The 12300-nt window shown below is 53.1% G+C and overlaps 1 protein-coding gene across 3 annotated transcripts in view; it reads left to right on the top strand.

Moving 5' to 3' along the window:
• PIK3R6 (phosphoinositide-3-kinase regulatory subunit 6) overlaps positions 1-12300 on the top strand; it is a 38788-nt gene that overhangs the window by 14158 nt on the left and 12330 nt on the right. For all 3 annotated transcript variants that reach the window (XM_065693291.1, XM_065693293.1, XM_065693292.1), the window contains 7 exons: positions 1741-1824; positions 2859-2950; positions 7839-7907; positions 8393-8525; positions 9824-9893; positions 10635-10818; positions 11574-11721. In XM_065693291.1, the coding sequence (XP_065549363.1) occupies positions 1741-1824; positions 2859-2950; positions 7839-7907; positions 8393-8525; positions 9824-9893; positions 10635-10818; positions 11574-11721 (780 nt within the window). The remainder of the gene's footprint in view (positions 1-1740; positions 1825-2858; positions 2951-7838; positions 7908-8392; positions 8526-9823; positions 9894-10634; positions 10819-11573; positions 11722-12300) is intronic.

The following is a 12300-nucleotide window of genomic DNA, read 5'->3' on the forward strand; positions in this document are numbered from 1 at the left end:
CCTGGTTGGCTTTATTTCCTTCCAGAGCCAAAGAAGGTTTGGAGGCTGTGGTCTCTGAGCATACTCTTTAGTGTCACCGTGGCTGCCTCCTCTGTTTCTTGTAGGTAACGATGAGTGCCTACTCCTGCCCTCCTGCCTCCCTCTGGTGTTAGGGAAGATGGAGCTGTGGCAGAAGAGAGGGAATGAGAAAATTCAGGAGGAAAACTGGGCAGGAAATATGGTGGCAATGACACTGATCCCAAAGGCAATCCCATGTGGATGAGACAGCACAGATGGGTCGGTATGTGTCTGGAGCTTCTTTAGGATCTGGACCAATTGCTCCTTGCTTGCATCCTTGCCATGAAAGCGAGTGGCACTCAGCCACTACTGGCAATGGTCTGGGCCCCACCAGTGGACGCAGGAACAGGAACATGCCCTGGGAAAAGGCCCTGGGTTATTGTTACTACAAGCATCTGAGATGCTCCCCTGGGTCAGGGCATATTCTGCCTGCTCCAGCCCACAGCTTCATACAGAAGGTGAACATCACCTGATGAATACCCAAACTTATAAAATGCCCTTGTTTTTATTACAAAGGAGGAAGAATAATTTTGCTGATAGGGGTGGCCCAGTGTAAGAAGGGACACAAAGACAGGCCATGGTGGAGCAAAGGGACCTTGCAGCTTGCTTGGCCGATACTCTACATGCTCTCAGGGCTGACTCCAATTTCACACGTGCTCTGTGTTGGCACGCATGGCCAGCCAGCTGCTCACGCGCTCACTTGTCATCACGAGTCCTTGCCCCAGCCCGGTCTGAGGTTGTCAGGTTATTTTTGGCTGAAGCAGGATGCTGGTTTTGACGTGTACGAGGGTGCATGTGGTGGTTACCAGGGAGCAGCACCGACATCGGGTCCCTGCCTGGGGAGCTGAAGGTGCTCAGTGCCCAAGGGTGGCTGGCTGCACCCAGGGGGGCTCTGAGGGGGCATGGGTGGAAGGCAGGAGGTGATGTGTTGGTTCTGGCCGGGTTTCCCATGCAGGGTGAGGCGCTGGTGTGGGCAGCAGGCTTTGTGGTGAGAGTGCACCTTGCAATGGGTGTGAGGTTGAGACTGAATGCATGCAGTGCCAAAGCACAGTGCTCTTTCCTTCATTAACAAGGAACAAGGGATGGGACAAGAGGAACCGGCCTCAAGCTGCACCAGGGCAGGTTTAGATGGAGCTGAGGAACAATTCCTGCCCCAGAGGGTGCTCAGGCATTGGAACAGGCTGCCCAGGGCAGGGCTGCAGGTACTGGCCCTGCAAGTGTTCACACACCGTGGAGACGAGGCCTCAGTGCCAGGGGTCAGGGGTGGCCTTGGCAGTGCTGGGCAATGGTTGGACTGGATGCGCTTAAAGGGCTTTTCCAACCTGGTTGATTCTGTGATTGATGGTGCTGCACTGTGATTTATTTTTGTTAGTTTCTATATTTAATGTGTAATTTCTTTATCAAACAAGGGGAGAGCTTATGTATGAGCAATGCTCTGCAGAGCTACACCACTATGTCCCTGCAGGAGCACTTTGCTCTCCGGGGTGGCTGTAGGGGCTGCCAACCCACAGGGTGGCACTTGCTCCCAGCTCCTATTCCATGGAGGCTCCTCCAGGCTCGAAACCTGCTGCGGCCGCCACCCTGAGGGATGCGCTGAGGGCGCAGCCCCTGTACGCACCCGAGCCCAGCCTCCTCCTCCGGGCTGCCCCCGGGCGCAGCCTCACGTCCTCTTTGTCCCCGCAGAGGTGGAGTCGGACATCCTGCGCCGCGTCCGCACGCTGCTGCGAGAGCTGGATGGGCACCACCCCGCCTGCCAGTGCGACCGAGGTAGGAGCGCCCCGGGGTCAGCGCCCGCCTCGCTGGGGCACTGCTTGGCCCCAAACCCACATCGCTCCCCGGGGTGGGGGGACACGGGGTGGCCTCACCGCCATGGTGCTGGCCTGCCCTTTCCAACCTGCTCTTGGAGCTGGCTGCCCCTCAGCAGCTTCCATCCCTCCTCTGCGTGTCTCTTACATCCTTGATACCCTTCACTTGCCCAGCAGGCCCAGCACTGAGGCGGGATGACATCCAGTGCCAGAGTCTGTGATGCTGCTCCCACACAGACCTGTCCAACTCGTTTAACACCTCTTGAGTTGGGAGTCTCCCTGTCTCTCCCTTCGTGATATTGCTTTGCCACATGCTGCTCAGCTCCTCCTAAAGTGTCAATTGAAATGCCCGTGCTATGGTTTTGGAGAAGAAAACCCATGCTGACCTGGCAGCTGGACTGCTGCAGCCTCAGGAAATTAATTCATTTTGAAGAACTGATTTCACTTGGAGTGCATGGGATATTTTACAGTTCATTAAATTCAGTTTTGTCTGGAATGAGCCTTGACATCCTCAGGAGTGAGGTGCTTTGTGGTCCTTGCTCTGAGTGTGAACTATTGGCAGCCAGCATTCAAGTACTTTGTGCTGGGGCCAGAGGAACCCAAATTCCTTGGGGCAGGCAGTGAAAACAGGCAGAGCAACATAAGGAACAGCGAGCAGAACCTCACATCCATTGCCCTGCCTTGTTTTTACAGCCCTTCCCGCCAGTCCTGGGATCTCTGAGTCATTTTTCCAGAGGTTTCCCAGTGTTAGAGGTGCGATACATCAATGCTGCATCCAGAATCAGGGCAGCGACATGACTTGTCCCTTGCAGAGGGCCAGTGACTGAAGCAGAGGGCAGCAAAGCCTTGTTTAGCTCTGATGGTGCTGTCAGTGTAGCACCTCAGTGGGTGACTTCTGCAGCAGCAGTGCCCAGGTCTGCTGGTTCCTCAGTGCAACACTGCCCCTGAGCCGTCACTGCTCTGCATCTGACACCTTCCTTGGCTTTCACTCCTCAGGGATGCTGCGATGGACCCTGCATAAGAAAATAGACCAGAACCCCAGTAACAGCTCTGTCCTGGTCAGGATCCTGGTGAAGGAGCTGGAAAGGGTGAGTGTTGCCTCACAGACATCCCTGGAGAGCCAGGATCAGCCCCATCCATGGCACATGCCCCTCTGCAGTGCCTGGGGGAGCAGAGGATGGGGCCTCAACTTCACTTCAGACAGATGCTGTTAGGGGTCTTGAGCCTGGCTGGGGACTGGGGTTCATAGCACAGAGTGAAACACACCATGGGACAACAGGGCAGAGCTGGAGCTTGGCCCAGCTGATGGCTGCAGGGACCGGAGATTGCCCCAGCAGTGACAGTGAGCTGTGTGCAGAGCAGGGAACCTCCCCACGCTCCTCAATGCTGCAGAGGCAGACAACAGCCTTTGAGTTTGTAAAGAGCAGAGCGAGAAACTCTTCTGACCCCCCCAGATCTCCCTCCCCCTCCCCCTGCCAGCTGCAGGACAAGCAGAGCAGAAGTTTCTGCTCTGCTTCACAGAATCACAGAATCCCAAGGGTTGGAAGGGACCTAAAAAGATCATCTAGTCCAACCCCCCTGCAAGAGCAGGGTAACCTACAGTACATCACACAGGAACTTGTCCAGGCGGGCCTTGAATATCTCCAGTGTAGGAGACTCCACAACTCCCCTGGGCAACCTGTTCCAGTGCTCTGTCACTCTTACAGTAAAGAAGTTCTTCCTGATGTTAACGTGGAACTTCCTATGTTCCAGTTTACACCCATTGCCCCTTGTCCTATCACTGGATATCACTGAAAAAAGCCTAGCTCCATCATCCTGACACCTACCCTTTACATATTTGTAAACATTGATGAGGTCACCCCTCAGTCTCCTCTTTTGCAAGCTAAAGAGACCCAGCTCCCTCAGCCTCTCCTCATAAGGGAGATGTTCCACTCCCTTAATCATCTTTGTGGCTCTGCGCTGGACTCCTTCAAGCAATTCCCTGTCCTTCTTGAACAGAGGGGCCCAGAACTGGACGCAATATTCCAGATGCGGCCTCACCAAGGCTGAGTAGAGGAGGAGGAGAACCTCTCTTGACCTACTAACCACTCCCTTTCTAATGCACCCTAAGATGCCATTTGCCTTCTTGGCCACAAGAGCACATTGCTGGCTCATGGTCATCCTCCTATCCACCAGGACCCCCAGGTCCCTTTCCCGTTCACTACTTTCCAGCAGGTCAACCCCCAACCTGTACTGGTACATGGGGTTGTTCTTCCCCAGATGCAAGACTCTACACTTGCCCTTGTTAAATTTCATCAAGTTTCTCCCCGCCCAACTCTCCAGCCTGTCCAGGTCTCGCTGAATGGCAGCACAGTCCTCTGGTGTGTCAGCCACTCCTCCCAGTTTTGTGTCATCAGCAAACTTGCTGAGGGTGCACTCAGTTCCCTCATCCAGGTCATTGATGAAAATATTAAACAGCACCGGTCCCAGCACCGACCCCTGAGGAACTCCACTAGTCACAGACCTCCAGCTAGATTCTGCGCCATTGACCACAACTCTCTGCCTTCTTCCTTTCAACCAGTTCTCGATCCACCTCACTACTTGATCGTCAAACCCACACTTCTTTAGCTTATCTATGAGGATGCTGTGGGAGACAGTATCAAATGCCTTACTGAAATCAAGAAAAACTACATCTACCGCTCTACCATCATCCCTCCACCTAGTCACTTCCTCATAGAAGGCTATAAGGTTGGTCATACATGACTTCCCCCTCATAAAACCATGTTGGCTGTTCTTAATGACCCCCTCATCCTTGATATGCCTAGTGATGGAGTCAAGAATAAGTTGTTCCATCATCTTTCCAGGGATGGAGGTAAGGCTGACCGGTCTATAATTACCCGGGTCCTCCTTCTTGCCCTTCTTATAGATTGGTGTGACCTTTGCCATCCGCCAATCCTCAGGCACCTCGCCCATTTCCCACGACTTACCAAAGATGATGGAAAGTGGCCTAGCAATGACCTCCGCCAGCTCCCTCAGCACCCGTGGGTGCATTCCATCCGGACCCATCGATTTACAGATGTCCAGTTTGCATAGCTGATCCCTAACCCAATCCTCATCTACCAAAGCAAACTCCTCCTTTGTCCTGACTCCTTCTGGGGCTATAGAAATCCGGGGCCCTCGGGGAGAGTCTGCAGGAGTAAAGACAGAGGCAAAGAAGGCATTCAGCACCTCTGCCTTCTTTATATCCTCTGTCTCCAGGGTACCCACTTCGTTCAGCAGTGGGCCTATATTGCCTCTTGTTTTAGTTTTATTTGCTATGTATTTGAAGAAGCCCTTTCTATTGTCTTTAACCCGACTAGCAAGATTGAGTTCCAAGGAGGCCTTAGCTGTCCTAATTGCCTCCCTACATCCTCTAACAACTGTCCTATATTCCTCCCAAGCGGCCAGCCCCTCCTTCCATAATCCATAGATTCTCCTTTTCCACTTGAGTTTGCCCAGCAGCTCCTTGTTTAACCACGCCGGTCTCCTAGATCCCTTACTTGACTTCCTACTCATTGGGACGCTCCGATCCTGAGCTTGGAAGAAGCGGTCCTTGAATGCTAACCAACTATCTTGAGCCCCTTTACCGCCTAGTACACTTTCCCATGAGACTTCCCTTAGCAGTTGACTGAAGAGGCCAAAGTTGGCCCTTCGGAAATCCAGAACTGTGGCTTTGCTAGGTATTCTATTCCTCCCACACAGGATCCTAAACTCCACCATCTCATGGTCACTGCAGCCAAGGCTGCCATTGACCGTCACCACTTCAACCAAACCCTCCTTGTTGGCGAGTACTAAATCTAGCAGCGCTGCTCCCCTAGTTGGTACGTCCACCATTTGCATTAAGAAATTATCATCAATGCACTCGAGGAACCTCCTAGACTGTGAATGACTGGCTGTGTGAGTCTTCCAGCAAATATCGGGGTAATTAAAGTCCCCCACGACGACTAAGGCATGTAGTCGCGAGGCTACTTCCAGTTGCCTGTAGAAAGCCTCATCAACTCCTTCGTCCTGATCAGGAGGTCTGTAATAGACCCCCACAACTGTATCACCCGTGCCAGTCAGCCCCTTGATTCGTACCCACAGACATTCCACTTGCTCCTCATCCGACCCCGGACAGAACTCAATACATTCTAGTTGCTCTCTCACGTAAAGAGCAACTCCACCACCTCGCTTCGCTGACCTATCTTTCCTAAAAAGGACATAGCCATCCATGACCACATTCCAGTCATGTGAACTGTCCCACCATGTCTCTGTAATCACCACTAGATCATAACCTTTAGCCCGCACACAGACTTCTAACTCCTCCTGTTTATTCCCCATGCTGCGTGCATTGGTGTACAGGCATTTCAGGGAGCCAGTCCTAGTACCCTTTTTCCCCTGCGGGACAGGGTCTAAAGAGCTATCCTTTCCCACAAGTGAAACAAGAGATTGATAGTCCTCCTTAGCCCGCCATCCTTCAATCCCTAGCATGTTCCTCTTGGGCTTGTCCCCAACAGGCCCAGTTAAATCCCCTCCCCCCTTCCTAACTAGTTTAAAGCCCTGTCAATAAGCCCTGCTAACTCCTGCCCCAAAACCCTTTTTCTTCTCTGGGACGGGTGTATCCCGCCTGTCACCTGTCAATGCTTCACTCATTTCCACCCCAGATCGTGTCAGAGCAGAGCCCCTCAGTGCAGGTCCTGTCCTGAGAGCAGCTGCTGGAAAACTTGTGATGGGTTCTTTGTTTCATTGACTTCTCTTGTCATGTTCTGGTCTCATGGAAACCAGCGCTCACAGCATCCTGGCAGGGCCTGGTCTGTGGTTTGGGGAGGTGTCATGTGTAGAAGTAACACCTTTTCTTTCTGATGAGCCTGTTTCACTTTACCCAGCGCCTTCTCGTTCCGATGCAGAGAGGAAAATCCCTTGTCCCCACTCCTCCTCCTCCTCCCCATGCTGGTGATGAGCCCCTGCCACCCATCCTGTGTGCAGAACCTCCCAGTACCATCTGCTCCACATCTTTGCTAGTTCTCCCTTTGAGCTGGAAGGATGGAGCTGCCCTGCTCAGCATCCCTCAGCTCCCATGTCTCTGGATGCTGCTCAGTGCCTCTGCAGACCCTGTCACCTCCCTCCATCAACACCCATATCACACTCTTGAGCCAAGGTGTCAGCACAGCACAGGTCCTTGTGCACACATCGAAGCACTGTGAACATCCTGTAGTTATTCCTCATGCTTTAGTTCCACCAGGGCCATGGGCAAATATGAGCTGGTCTCAGGAATTCAGTTATTCATGTTACTGATGATTTCTAAAGCTTTGCTGCCATCAGTTCCATTCAACTGGGATTCATCAGCACAGCAGCCCTAAAGGAAGGTGCTGGAAATATCTTTGAGGTGAAAATATCTTCCCCACTTTTATCCAGGGGCATTCCTGTTGTTGGAGCTGCTGTTAGAGCCAGACCAGGCTGCAGGGAGGGGCTGGACCCGTGTCAGCTAGAGCATCCATCTGGCTTCCCATGGGCCAAGATGGGGATGCAAGAGCATCTCTCCTCCCTGTTTACTCTGGTCCCACACCCAGCAAATGTAAAACAGGCTTTTCCTAGGGGTTTTGTATTTCCACATGAATTTTTGCAACAGAAAGGAGCTCCTCAGTGAGCTCAATTAGAAACTTCTGCTGGTTCTCTCCCACCGTGGCTGCTGCATGGGCAAACCATGCTCTGGCAGCAGATCCTGGGGCTCCACGTCCCTACAGCAGCCTCCAGCCCTGTGGTTCATTCCCCTACACCCCTCCCCAGGCTTGGCTCTATGGGATGCCCACCATGCAGGACCTACTGCTCCAGGGACATCCTGCCCACCCATGGCCTGTCAGGGATCCCAAACCTCACCTTGACACAGGGAGCGTCACCCCTAAGCCAGGGCATCAGAGTGGCTGCACAGACAGAAGCCAGCACCCTGTGCGGTGCTGATGGTTCCTTTTGGTCCCACAGGCAGAGCGAGGTGACTTCAGGCATTACATCATCCCCCTGCTGCACACGCTGATGTACGCCTTGATCAAGGTGAGTTACTTGTGGGGCTTCACTGGGCAAGATCCAGGGAAATCAGAGACCACAGGAGGGGCCACCTGAGGCCACTCAGCACCTATTCCTGTGCTGAGATATCCCAGTACTCACCCAGCAAAGCCCTGGGACTACCGCAGGTGGACTCAAATGTGCATTTTGCAGTGTGCTGTTTGGTGGCTGAGGCACTGTGAGCTCTGTGGAAGTGACAGGCCCTTGAGCTCATCCCCTCCTCTGGAGCTCTTCAGATGCCTGATGGTGCAGGAAGCCACAGCCTGGCAAAAACGTGCTCCCTGCCCTTCAGTGGGTACTGCTGGAAGTTTCCAAACCATTGCTGGGCCTGATTCTGCTTCTTCTATTGTATTTAAATCCATGTTGAGCTTGGTGTAGCTCTGTGCCTTCCCACCCTGGGGTGTGCCGTGGGGAGAGCACCCTGAGGGATCACTGCCTGTGGCATCTCCTTGCCTGCCCCTTTCTCACTCCAGGCTCCCTGCATCTCCGACGAGCTCTGCGGCAGAGTGTATGATTTCTGCAAGAAGCTGCTCACCCTGCCCAAGCCTTTCTGCACCATTGGCTTGGACTATGCTGTCAGGCTGAAGATGGAAAGGACAGCACCAGGTACGAGGGCTCTCTCCTCTGCCCATGCATGGCACAGTGAATGGCTTGGATCCTGGAGGCAATGGTAGTGAGATCTTGGGGGGATTTCCATCCCTCAGTTGGCCTTTGCCTAATGCAGGGAGCCATGGCAGGGATTTCTGCAGGGGGTGGACAAATGCTTGCGAGTGTTAAGGGTGCGTTTGGATGGAGGGTTCCCCTCTCCTGATTTCAGGCTGTTGAGCCTTAGTTAATAGCAGAAAATGCTGGGGGCCCTCCTGCTGTTGGTGTAGGCACCACCAGAATCAAGTCCATACCGTCTCACGCCAGGTATGCATACATTGTCTATGTGAGGAAAGGTTTCTTATGCTCCAGCATGGACCTCTCAGTACATTTTGTAGAGGTCTCCTTTACCAAAGTGAAATTGCCAAGACTTAGTTGCAGGCTGAGGGGCATGGGCTCTCCCTCCACTACCCATGCATCAGGTTTTAGACACTTAAACATCATCAGCTTCTGCAGAGAACCACCCATATTAGGAAGGAAGCCAGAGGACAGCTCTAGTTTCATTTTTCTCTGTGATGCTTGTTAAAATGCTTCTCCAATAAGAGTCTTTAAAAGCAATCCTGTAAAACAGGGCAAGGTGCAGATAGCTTGTGATGTGGAGGGAGAATATGGGAGACCTGGTGGGACATTAGAGAGAAAGTGCCATTCTTGGTAGTCTCAGCTCATCAGCATCACTCCAACCATTCTTGCCCAGTACTGCGTTGTCTGGAGCTCCAGGTCCACCTTTAACTCACCCAACTCCTGGTGAAAGAAGGATTCAGTCTGGGGAGATGCGGATGTCCAGCAGGGTTCACAACAAGGTTCATGAGATGATTGCAATGTGGGGTGGATGTATCTTCCCCACCCAAGAGCTGGGTGAGGGCAAAGCACATCTCTCTTGATTCAGAAGCATGTTGTGCTCTTCATATCCACCAAACGCTGTCTCCTGACATGGCTCTGGGCAAGGAGGCTGGGAGCAGGGCTCTTCCTCCTGCTTCCGACTCTGCTCCCAAGCTCATAATCCACTAAACAAAGGAAGGGAAATACAGGAAATAGTCCCTGAATAGGAGGAGTTTTCTTTTTCTGTAACATGGTCTATCTTTGTCCTTGACTATTTTTAATTCCGGACCTGATTCTTGGTTCTTTTTCATCTGTCTCACTGCAGTGAGTGTTCACCAACTTGGCAGAGCCACAAGCAGGAGTAGTGCTGAGCAGCTCTAGTGAGTTGTGTTGTCGTTTCTCATGCTCTGACTCCGTGTTTATCTTCTTGCATTTCCTAGGAATGTTGTACCAGAGAATGGTCATTTCCGAACAAAGCCTCAAAAGTGACCCATATCCTTATCAGGAAAAGTGAGTAGAGCCCTTTCAACGTATTGTTACTTTAATTTCTTTTATAGTCTCACAGTGAAATCTGGCCTTTTCCTGCTCTGAATTAATGTTGATTGGAGCAGGAGATTTGGACATAACCCACATGGCAGTTTGTGCTCCTGGGGGAAACAATTTGGTGGCATCAAGTGCCTTGCCAAAATGGGCTTTGCATTCCTTCCATGTACTCCAATTTATTTCTGTGGCCCTGGGAGGCAGGGAGCTTCCTTTGGTGGGAAGACAGGGCATAGAAGGGGAATATCAGCAGCAACCGTTTTTCTTTGCATGGGATAATGGATATGCTCTGATATCAGTAATGTGAAGTCCTCATCTTAGAATCACAGAATCCCAGACTGGTTTGTGTTGGAAGGGACCTTAAAGCTCCTCCAGCTCCAGCCCCTGCCACGGGCAGGGACCCCTTCCACTGGAGCAGCTTGCTCCAAGCCCCTGTGTCCAACCTGGCCTTGAGCACTGCCAGGGATGGGGCAGCCACAGCTTCTCTGGGCACCCTGTGCCAGCGCCTCAGCACCCTCACAGGGAAGAGCTTCTGCCTAAGAGCTCATCTCAGTCTCCCCTCGGGCAGGTTCAAGCCATTCCCTTGTCCTGTCCCTACAGGCCCTTGTCCCAAGCCCCTCTCCAGGTTTCCTGTAGCCCTTTAGGTATTAGAAGCCTGCTCTGAGGTCCCCCTGAGCCTTCTCCCTTTTTCCCTCACTCCTGCCCACGCAGGATTTTCATCTTTGCTGATCCCGAGCTGCTCTCTGAAGCCATCTGCAACGCACTGGTCACCGACACGGAGGCAGCTCAGGTCTCACAGAGCCCGCGGGCATGCATGTGCTACGTGATCATCCACACCATGCAGGCAGCCCTGGGAGAGGGCTGCGATGTCAGCGGCTTGAAGGCGAGCCTCCAGGTAAGGGGCGGCACTGCCGCAGCACCACATGTGGTTTCCCAATAGTCCTGCTCTTGCTGGGCACCTCTGAGCAGGGGAAGATGCTACAGCAAGTGGAGAAGCTCTGCTGGGTCCTCACTGCTGGTCTCCAGCCCCGGCAGCCCCAGTGTTACCTGCAAGGCTATGAGCAGAGCTGGTGGCACACTAGAGAACTTCTTCAAATATAAAAGACTTGCTGCAGGAGGAGCCAAAGGTTCTGAATCTTCAGTTTTTGTCTTCAGTTTTGCACAGCAAAGCTGGGCTCTGCAGTGAAATGCCTGCTCCTTCTTGAGCCGCTGGGCATTGCAGGACCTCACAGTGGACACGTTTCAACCAGTTTCCTCCAAAACCTCCTTCAAGCAGCTGTGGGGTCACAGTAAGACAAATGTCTGTTTGAAAAAGGCAGCTCTGCAGGGGCTGTCGGTGATTTCCACTCCAACACACCTTGGTGTGCCTACTGTCCCCATCTCCTGAGGGTTGTGTGAGCTGCCAGCTCTGCTGCAGCTCATGCCCATCAGCTGGAAACCTGCCAGAAATAGCTCCAAGTAGATAGCACAGCCAGCACCTCTCCTCCTCCAGCCTTCCCTGTGGGCAAGAGGACACCTGTGTCCTCTGCTGTGAAACACTGATTTTGGCAGGACTCTCTTGCTTTCTTTCTGCCCCATCCTGTGTCCCTGCCTGTGCAGCATCATCTCTTTTCATGGCTCTGGGTGTTTAAGAGCTGCTCCTCATGACAGGATATGCCCAGCACCGATGTGGAGCACTGGTTCCAGCAAGTGGTAGCGGCAGTGGAGTGTGCAGGAAGCGAGGCTGGCACTGACCGTGGGCAGCATGCAGCGAGGCTGGAGAAGATCCACCACAGCATCCTTGGCTCCTCACAAGCAGGTGAGCTCCAGCCAGCCATGCACAGAGGACCGGGAAGCCGAGCAAGCTGGCAGGACCTTGCTGCTGTGCCCTCCCTATGGCTCTCCTTCCCCACCTCCCTTCTGCCTCCACTTCAGCAACTCCCATCACTGGCATCAGGTCCTTGCAGCCTGGCTCCTTGCAGTGACCTGATGTCCAGGATGGCAAACTGCACATGGCAGTGCAAGGCAGACTTGTCACCTGAGGAAAGGGTCTGTGGCAATTGCTGCTGCTAATTCAGGTGCCCTGGAGCCCAGATGCAAGTGTCTGCCGTTTGCAAAGGGTGGACAGACTTTCTAGTGCTCTACTGGTGCAAGACACATTCTGCTGTGGCCCTGGCTGAGGAGACACTGTGCATCACTCCTTGAGACCTCCTTGTACTGCTGTGGTGGGCAGTGGTTCTGCCACCTCCTTCCACCCCTTGCAGTGTTCTGTTCCAGCCAGGTGCCAAAGGGGCTGCACAGACTATAACAAACATCCCAGTCCACCACAGCTCCCCACACATCTTTGTGTGAGGGAGAGTAGGAGGAACATCTCCTTTGGTGGCAGCGAGCTATTGAA

Source organism: Lathamus discolor, chromosome 13, assembly GCF_037157495.1.
Source record: "Lathamus discolor isolate bLatDis1 chromosome 13, bLatDis1.hap1, whole genome shotgun sequence".
Taxonomy (NCBI): Eukaryota; Metazoa; Chordata; class Aves; order Psittaciformes; family Psittacidae; genus Lathamus; species Lathamus discolor.